This window comes from Dermochelys coriacea, chromosome 21 (assembly GCF_009764565.3).
Source record: "Dermochelys coriacea isolate rDerCor1 chromosome 21, rDerCor1.pri.v4, whole genome shotgun sequence".
Taxonomy (NCBI): Eukaryota; Metazoa; Chordata; order Testudines; family Dermochelyidae; genus Dermochelys; species Dermochelys coriacea.
The window spans coordinates 681,035-690,974 of record NC_050088.1 but is presented as its reverse complement, the minus strand read 5'-3'; the positions used below and the strand labels follow the sequence as shown (position 1 = coordinate 690,974).

Sequence of the window (9,940 nt, the reverse complement as noted above, 5' to 3'; positions counted from 1 at the left end):
ACTGCTGCAGAGATATGTCACCCTCTCATAGAAATCGAAGCCCACATTAGTAGAACTAACTTTTTCCTCTTTCAAGGCTGACTTTTCTTATGCAAACTGAATATCTGTGCACAGAGCACTCATTTTTGTTTTGCCTCTCTTGTAACGTCTAAAGAATTAGTCAAAGTAATTACATTGTATGGGGTTACAAGTGGTAGTAGATATCCATCTGTATGAAGTATTACCATGGGACTGTGCTTTAAGAGATTTATTTCAAGAAAAATAAGAAGCCAGTATACATAAATGATAAATCTGAGATGTAAAGAAAACTGTTTCAAGTTGGCTGGCTGATTAGAGCAGGCAAATGAGAGAAAGAATTATCGTAGCACACCACAGTAACGGTAATTTATTTATAGTATCTCCTCCCTTAGAATATTTACAGTGTAAATCAGAATCAAACAGACTGAGCACGTATCTGCTCGTTATAAGAACTCATTTGACACTGAAAGTGGCACCGATGGCATATTTAAAGGCATAAAGCTACAACTGGTGCTAAGGAACAGCTGAACCAGTTTCTACTAATTAGTCTATGTTCGTCTAGCACAGAGTAGCAGCAATTTTCCTGTCAATTCCAAGTTCTGCACTCAGGATCCCAGGTCCTGGTGGCTGCAGTATGGTCATATAGGAGGTGGAGTCTGAGAAAGTTGTCAACTTATTCCTCAGCACTTCCACTGAGGAAGATAAATTGTGGGAAATGAAACGACAGGGAGGTATTTTGCTCTTGGACCTAAGTTCAGGTGCTGTGATGAAAGGCTGGATTTTCAACAGCTAGGCACCTAACTCAGTGACTTCAATGAGAGTTAAGCACCCTTATGCTCTTCTGGAAATCCCTCCAATAGCATTAAGTCACAAACAACAATACATTTAGGGTCACAAATTCTACAGTGAACATTTACGTTTAGAAAGGTGGAATAGCAGAAGTACTCATTAAAACAGCACCCTCTTGACCCCTCTTCCTAGTAAGGATTTCAGTGATGATTGAAAAGGCAACTGCTGCTCAGCTTCCAATTTCTTAAACTCCACATCTTAATCAAGCTGCTGTACAACCCAGTGTAGTGTCATGAGGGTGGAATGCATTTACGTCAATCTCACATCACACGTTACCATAAGAGCAAAATCCATAATAAATAATAATTCTGTTTGCATCTCTATCCTGAAGTGCTATGGTAAAAATGACCTTGAAGTCTCCCAGATATGAGAGGAATACAGAAAAATTCTGTCTGGTCTCAAAGCACTGAGTTATTCAGAAAAATAGCGTACTAGGTTATTTCATTTATTCTTCAACTGAGATAGAAGAAAGGAGAAGAGAGAATTTTTCTCCCATTATTGTCCTTTCCAGAAATCCCTCGTCTCTACCCAACTCACACTTGCCAAAGATGTCCTTGGGTGAGGGAAGAAATTCTCTCCCAATCAAAAACATAAGGCCTACATCCCTGTCCAACAAAAACCTCACTCTCAGAAGAGGATGAAGTAAAAACTACACTCTTGCTAGAACTGAGACGTTTAGTATTAATTCATGAAAATAAATCTTCTTAATACTTGCTAACAGGGATAGAAAGCTTGCATTTAAAAAAATTATCGTTTCTGGATTAAGAGTGATGCTTTTAAACATTACCTAGTTTTTGGGGCTTTGGGTGTGTTCACTCCTTCCAACACAAGAGCTAGAAAACATGCAAAATTACAACTCTGCCATTCTCTGGGTCTGTTTACAATAAAACGCAGAGAGTCTGTAGCTAAGTGACATTGTTAATCCAGCCAAATGCTGCATGGAGAGTTATTTAAAGCAAAATTAGATGTGTGATGTTTAACATTTACAAGAAAACTTCTCCAATAAATGCTTTCACTCATATCTATAAGAAAAAAAAATCACAACTTGTAAAATGCTCAATAACCACTGATGAAGTGAGAATGGTAAAGTTAATTTGAATTGCTTTGCACAGAGTTAGATGTCTCCCATTGGGGCTGATCCAGAAACACTCTTCATGAGAGGAAACAAACAATTGCAAGGAGTATAGCTGCATAAATACCTCATTGTTAAGCTGCTGTATTCTGTTAAGACTGAGCAGCAATGCAAACCATTGCCATCAGAGGGTGACATGAGACAGGGATATCAGGAAACACATGAAGTAATAAAACAGAACTAAGAAAATGTTTTCCTATACGGTGGTTGGTTTCCATAGAGAGTTTTGAAAGTCAAGAGTTTGGAGAGAGAGTTATTGTGTGGCTTGAGATGCAATGTCAGGCAACTCCTCTCGCCTCACCTCGATAGTTTCTTTGCTGATGGATAACAGCTCCCGCAGCTCTTTATTTTCAAGCTGCAAAAATCGATATTTTGGCTAAAACAGAAATGAACTAATTCATAATTAAAATGACAGTACTAAAGAGCTCTACCATACTGAAATTGTACAGTGGGGAACATCTCTGCACTGGCAGAGAGGGGAACTAAATAACCCAAGATGTCTTTTCTCTCTCTTAATTCTACACATACAGACACCCCCCCACGCACCACAGAAGAACCTTGGGTGAATGGAGCGGCATAGGGGCTGTGCTCTTTATTTCACTTTTAAATGTTTTAATTTGGTGCCCAATACACAAAAATAGTGAGCACAGATGGGATATCCCTCCGTCTCTTATTTTCTGCTCTCCATAAATAGAGAAAGCATTTCAGAACAGGATTAGTGCATCTTATACAAAACAGCAGCCTCTATGAAGTAAAATCCTAGTTGCTGACTGCTACAGAAATATTAAATATAGAAAGATGCGTCTTTCTAAAGTTGTTTGCTATTTGGTGAGGTTTTTTTTTTTTTTTAAATAACATTTACTTACTGTATGCAAAATTTAAAGAGATAGTTAGGATTTCCCTTTAAAAAGCCAGTCTGGGTCACATCCTGTATGAAGCAGAAAGGATTTCTCTGAATCAGTCAATATCCCAAAACTTAGATTTACCCTTAGTGAGTATGAGTAGGCAACAGATTCATCCCACAATCAACTTCACCGCCAGACCAAGATCTTACCTCCAACTGGGCTAGTTTTTCCTGAATTTTACAGAATTGATCATCATCCATCTGAACAGCTTTTCTCATCACTTCCCCCATCTCACAGATTCTGTCTACGTGACTCTCAATTTCCTGCAAATACATTGAGCAGGACAATACTATGCTCAGTTGACAACGGTACTGTTTTACATCTTCCAAATACTTTTCCAAGAGCTACAAGTAGTCCTACTTGTCCCTTCTTGAATGAAGTTTACGTATTTTATTAGTTCCTTTTTAAAATGTAGATTTTAATTAAGCTGAAGTTGGCATGGAACTCTGGGTTACTGTTGCAGTGTTTATAGGAAGGAACGGAAGGTGCAGGAAGTCCCATGGCTTAGGGAATCAGGAAGGGTATTTCAGATCAGAGTTGTTTGTGGGAAAGGATACAAAGTAAGCATAAAGGTAAATGATAGTGGCAGAGCACAGGGTTTTTAAAGTACAGACTTTATTCCCAACACTTGGCAGGAATAGGTAAAATAACGATTACCGCCCTCCCCAACTTACCACAGAATGAGCAACATGCACTTTTAGGACAGGCTCAGCATCCACATCTTTTCTTCCCATTATTAAATGCAACATCTGCTTCCTGTACTTGCTCATGATAAGTTCCAAAGCATCTTGATGTTCCTCCAAGGAGATCCACAACTCTACAACATACAATACAATCATCATGAAACAACAATTTTGAAAGGCACCTTCCGCACTACAGTTATATGAGGTTACCTTCCATTATACACACAGACTTAATAAAGGCAAGTTCCTAGCAGGTGGACAAAATCTCCACACTTCCTGTTCAATTAAGTTACTTTAAAAAGAACATACTATAAAGTTTTCAAGCAACCCAATTTCCCTCCACCTAGAATTGCTCATTTAATTACAATCTAGAGAGAAATAAACCAATACATTGCACTACAATGGAAAAGTTACTGGCCTCAGGACCCTGAACTTTTATTTATACAGCAAACATTTTATTCAATATAATAGGCTCTAGAGAAGCAATAGCCTTTTCATAGGAGATGAATGCCTTTATTTTAATTGTTCCTCAAGTCATTACAGGTGCTTCCAAAATGCATGTTTCTAAGCTCCCACCTTTAACACACTTTCTTCACAATAAAACCCCATCAAGAAACTCCACTGAAGGGACTCTTTCTTCTGAGACCTTAGTCACAGGGTTAAGAAAGTTCCAAATCATAATGACTTTCCCTCAGTTATACCACTTAAGAATTGTAAGAAGCCACTAGGTAAAATGTAAAGTCATATTTGTTGGCAATGCCTTACCTTTGCACATACAGTTAAGCACAAGATGCTAGGTATTTTAGCGCATCTGCATTCCCTTTCAAGTTATGCTGTTTATAGGTATATAATTTACTATTCTAAAGATTCTAGACATTAAAGTGTGAAGAGCAATCATGTAGATCTAGACTACTAACCTCTGTTTTCCTGTTGCAAGTCTCTGATCTGTGTGTTTTCTTGTGATAGCAAGATGTGAGGTTTGTATTTAGATGTGTCCTTCAGATCAGTTGCATCTTCTTGGTACTTGAAAAACAAAGGGACACTTTTACCAAGGATAAAACATTTGTATAACTCTTTTGCATAGAAGAATGGTGTTTCCTGCACTAACCTTTTCTGACAGTGACGTTCCAATCTCCTTCATGGCTGCCACCCGTTTATGGAGAACAGTAGACTGATCAATGAGAGACTCTGCTGCATTATCATGGTCTTTCAGCCTTTCAAGCAAGGTCTTGGCATCTGTTAAGATCTTCTCTATTGTGCAGGTCATAGTGAGCACTGAGAACAAACAGCGGTAGTAGGTACATATCAGGCACCTGCTTCCCGTGTAGGAAATGGGCCCTCCTGAGTCAGGCGAATTAACAGGAGATTGGCCTGGGACATGTTTGGGGAGGCCCGGAATGCCGAGGACACTACGCTGGGGGTGTCTGCCCCCGGCCTGCTGGCTTGCCCCTCGCCCCTGCAGCACATGTGGGGAACTGCCATAGCGCTGCTACCCCGGGGGTTGCCAACTTCTACTGGATGAATTCCTAGAGGAATCATCACATGATATTATCTTTAATTAAAGGTTAATCTTTTAATTCCTGGAGACTCCAGGACAATCCCAGAGGATTAGGAACCTACCCACCTCTCCCGCTATCCCCAGCACAGCCACCCTCCCCCACATCCCCCAACATCCCCCCCCAGCACAGCCACCCCCCAACACCCCCCCCAGCACAGCCACCCCCCTCCCCACACACACACACCCCCCAACACACACCCCCCCTCAGCACAGCCACCCCCCAACACACACACACCCCCGCAGCGCGGCTACACCTGCCCCCAGGCCGAGCGGGACGAGATCCAATCCCGGCCGGAGGGTGCTGAGGCGGCGCCAGAGCCTGCGGCCGCGCCCTCACAGTCGCTTCCCCGCGAGGGACCGGGGAAGGGCTCGGGCGGCTGCCCGAGGCCGTGGTGACGGGCGCCGCTTAGGCCCCTCCCACAGCCGTAGGGCGGCCTGGCGATGGGGGCGGGGCAGCCCTTGGACACTCACCTCCTCAGCCGTCGCTTCCGCGTCCCCACCCGGTCCCGGGGGACAGCGCATGCGTGATATCTCCCCAGGACGGGTCTCGGCACCCCCGCGCTCCGGGCATCTGCGCATGCGTAGCATCCTCCCTGGCTTGAGCGCAAGAGCGCGCGGGCAGATCTCTCCCGAGCCTTCGCTCGGGGTCACGCCGCAGTCATTGGTGCAGCGGAGGGTCCGTGTGGGCGGGGACCCCCATGGTAACCCCCGACCTCTGACCCCGCTCCCCCCCGTGACCCCAGCCTGCGCGGGCCTGGGCCTCGGTCCCCAGCCCGTCAGTCCTGGGGCCAGGTGCTTTTATTAATGTAGCGTGTGCAGAGTTGTCTAGCCAAGCGATGGCATCAGCAGTGGCGTGATGCAGGTCTTCAGGCCCCCGCTGGACCCAGTCAGCAGGAATTCATCGACAACGTGCAGCATCGCCTGGGTCACGCCGCAGCCGCACAAAGGGCTGTCACGAGGGCCCAGCAACTCTGGTTGGCTGTACAGAGGCCCTACCTGGTCTGGAACCTGTTCAACAGGGACCATTGGCGACGGGGCAGGTCAAAACCCGGCGGGCAGATTGTGGGGTTGGCGATGAGGGACCGGTTGGAGATTATAATAGATATCCATTCCTCTCACCAGAATGCATCTGCCCTAACATCCTGACGTGGCGGATGAGACCATAATGGGTGATATGACACCAAACGTGCACTAGTGGCTTAAAATGGTCATTGTGCAGTGGCAGGCTTGAGCTGGCGTGTACTTTTCCCAGTAACTTGAACCTCTCGTCTGATATGAGGAGGAGCAATATTGCTCAGAACTGGAAGCCATGGGAGTGGGGTCGGACGCAGGGTGCCGGAGATGATGTGCACAGCAGCATGTAACTGCGTATCCACCAGTTGGGTGTGTGATGGTCAACTCCCAACTGGTGCGCAGTACTCCACCACCAAATACAAGGTGGCAAGAGCTGATGTTCGCAAAGTCAGAGCACGAGCACCCCGTGACGAACCTGCCAGTTTGCTAAGAATATTGTTGTGCATCTTAACTTTAGCTGCTGTGTTCTTCAGGTGGGCATGGTAACCCGGTGTGCGGTCTAAGGTCACACTTAGATAGACCGGTTCTACTTCATGCTTCACTTTCTGACCAGGCACTGAGCCTGGGCAGCTGGGAGCCGGCAGCTGCTGCTGCAGCAACTCATCGCAGGTGGCTCGTTGTTACAGGCCAAAGCGAGCAACACAAACGAATTGTCATTGCTGAGCGTGCTAGCGATCGCCAAGGCCATGTGTCTGGCAGGGCACGTCCAGGAGGCAGCCCTGTAATCTCCGTCTTTGCGGGGGTCGCTAGCCGGGTCAGCATGCAGACAGGCTAAACGTTTTCCTGTGGTTTTGTTTTATTTCCTTCATTCCGCTTCCTTGCATGTAGCATTTCCCAGGTGCGATAAGGCTGTTAACCAGATGCTGTGCCTTGATAGCCCATGAGATTACTGGTCCTTCTGGATGGGAGGGGGACCATTCCTGTGCCTGTGATCACAAGTTCAGAAGAAACATTTTCAAAGTTATAAAAGCCAAATGTACATATTTTCCTAAAGCATGGAATGCTGCCATTGCAAGTGAGATTAATGCATGCAGCAGCTTACAAGTGTTTCACAGAGTCTAAACACTAGATACGTTCTTATCAGACTAACAGCTGTTTTGAGGAAAACTAACATACAGATGATTGGGTCTGGACTCCAGCTATGAGTCTGTCAGTTCTTAACGAATGCCTGTAGCCTGGGCAAGAGTTGGCATCTGGCCTGCCAGCATCACAATATCATCGTGCCTTTGTGTGATGTCATCCCATCTCTAGGTGTAGCTCAATCACTCCAGATGTGCCCTAATCAGATGTGTTGCTAACGACTATATGTGGTGCGCTCCTGACACCCCCTTTGGCACTGCGGCCAGCTAGAAGATGTAGGCCACATACTTGCAAACTGGGCTCATCAGCAAGGGCTGCCTGGTTCACTTTTGGACTGGCACAGTGTCCTTGCCTCAGCTGTTGACTTGTTAAGACACTGAGACTGACACCTTGACTTGACCATCTATGTATAGTAGAACCTCAGAGTTATGAATACCTCAGCAATGGAGGTTGTTCATAACTCCAAAATGTTCGTAACTGAACAAAATGTTATGATCTTTCAAAAGTTTACTACTGAACATTGATTTAATACAGCTTTGAAACTACTATGCAGAAATAAAATATTGCTTTTAACCATTTTAATTTAAATGAAACAAGCACAGAAACAGTTTACTTACCATGGCAAATCTTTTTTAAACTTTCCCTTTACTTTTTTAGTAGTTTACGTGTAACACAGTACTGTACTGTATTTGCTTCTTTTTTTTTTTGTCCCTGCTGCTGCCTGATTGCGTACTTCTGATTCCACGTGAAGTGTGTGGGTTCACCTGTCAGTTTGTAACTGGTTTTCGTAACTCTGAGGTGCTATTGTAAATACAATTGCAAAACATGAGTGACAATATTGTATCACAATGATGTGCAATAAGTGTCATAACATGAAGAGTAGACCGCTCAAGTACTGGAGCCTGGGTGGATCTGGTGTGCATCTTCTGAGACATACAACTCAATGTGAGGCAGCTGTACCCCTACTTATATACATGATGGTACAGGCTTTCTGGATATTTCATCATCATGAGTTTGGGAGAGTTTGTCATTCACAAGTGACCTGGTCACACATTTAGTTATGCAGCACACCCCAAACCAGTGCTGATAAACTCTATGTAAGATGCATATATTTTTTATCGTATCAATATATAATTATATATGTGACCAATGTTTATCACGGTGCAGCTCTGAATCCTGATTGTGGCCTCTAGGTGCTTGTATATGAGCATGTTTGAAATGTAGGATCTTTTGCATGCTATGAAGTTACACTCCATTAGAATTTGTACAGAACTGACATCCTACTCAGTGCTGTTCAAAACGGGGACACAGTCTCTTTCCCCAGGAGTTTACCATTTTGAGGCCCAATTTTTAAAGTCTTTCATGATTTCAGTGGGAATTGCACGTGCAGATGGTTTGGATGATCAGGCCTGCCATGTACTTCTGTACCAGATATGGGCTGGTCACTGGAGCTTCCTTATACATACCAGATGCATTCATCATAAGATCCTTTAATGCTCTTCCAGGCATGGTTGAGGTTAAATAAGGTATTTCACACACTTCCACCTAGTGGCTGAACAATATAATACATTTCCCCCTTTAAGTTTCACATTCCTACCATTTATAATATTTACACTATCACATGGTTTTTGAAGTTCAGTACATATCACTCTGTTAAGTCTGAATCTTACTGGTTTTCTAATTACATGACCTGAACATGTAGCATCTTGGTCATCTGGCTGTCAATTAGTTGCAATGACGGGCTGTGGTCAATCTGGAATCCTCGAGTTTTCTTGTTCTCCCTCTACCGTCCACAGAGTTTACTTTGCTGATTGTTCTTTTTGAGGAATAAACTGTAGATGTGGATGGTTTCTACTGAACTCCATTGTTGGTCTCGGTTACATATGATCTGGGGGCTGACTTCTTTTTCATCACGACAGCTAGAGTTGTCCATCCTTTTTCTCCATCCAGTTCTCTGAGTGACATCAGTTGTAAAAGTGTTCATAAACTCTTTTAGCCTTTTTATCTGATTTGGCCACTCTTCATGTCTGGCCATGTTGAAGATGGATTCTTTTCCAAAGTTGGAAAAGCGGTTCTGATTTGTCTTCCCATCAGGAACTGTGCTGGACTATATCCAGTAGCTGCTATTGGGATTGATCTGTAACTCAGAAGAGCACAGAATGGATATTCCTGCTGTAGGGTTTTCTTAGCTATCTATACAGCTCTCTCAGCCTCTCCATTCACTTGGTGGTAAAGTGCTTCGCTGATAATATGATCAAAATCATTTTAGTTTGGAATGACTTAAATTCTGCTGCAGTGAATTGTGGTCCATTATCCACCACTAGTTGTTCCGGAAGACCAAAGTGAGAAAAAGTGCACTTCAGTTTCTCAGTAACACTGCAACATCTTATGTCTTTAATTACATTATTTCTATATACCTGGGGAAATAGTCCAGTACAACCAAATAATGATGTCCTCTGATTTTGCATAAATGTGCAGCTAGTCTCTCCCAAGGTCTGTTTGATAGGGGTGGTTGTAAACTGTATGGTTCAACATTGTCTCTTAAGTTGATTTATACTGGATCTCCTTTCAAAAGTCCAATGTCATCAAATCTTCCAAGTTCTTCCACCTGTTTCAATAGGCCCATCAGGGCGCCACACTG

General features: G+C 43.8%; 1 protein-coding gene across 12 annotated transcripts; it reads right to left on the bottom strand.

The window, feature by feature from the left end:
- Positions 1 to 232: 232 nt before the first annotated feature.
- Positions 233 to 9,450, bottom strand: SIKE1 (suppressor of IKBKE 1). Of its 12 annotated transcripts, none has more exons than XM_043500299.1 (7): positions 9,444 to 9,450; positions 4,696 to 4,862; positions 4,505 to 4,610; positions 3,579 to 3,721; positions 3,054 to 3,167; positions 2,866 to 2,927; positions 233 to 2,375 (listed from the first exon to the last, which is right to left on the bottom strand). In XM_043500299.1, coding segments are annotated over exons 1-7 (672 nt in total). In that variant the 5' UTR covers positions 9,445 to 9,450; the 3' UTR covers positions 233 to 2,296. The 12 variants fall into 12 exon arrangements, with proteins under 12 accessions (XP_043356234.1, XP_043356237.1, XP_038236180.1 ...); XM_043500302.1 differs by having other exon boundaries at positions 233 to 2,354; XM_038380252.2 differs by lacking the exon at positions 9,444 to 9,450 and adding an exon at positions 5,617 to 5,772.
- Positions 9,451 to 9,940: the final 490 nt, after the last annotated feature.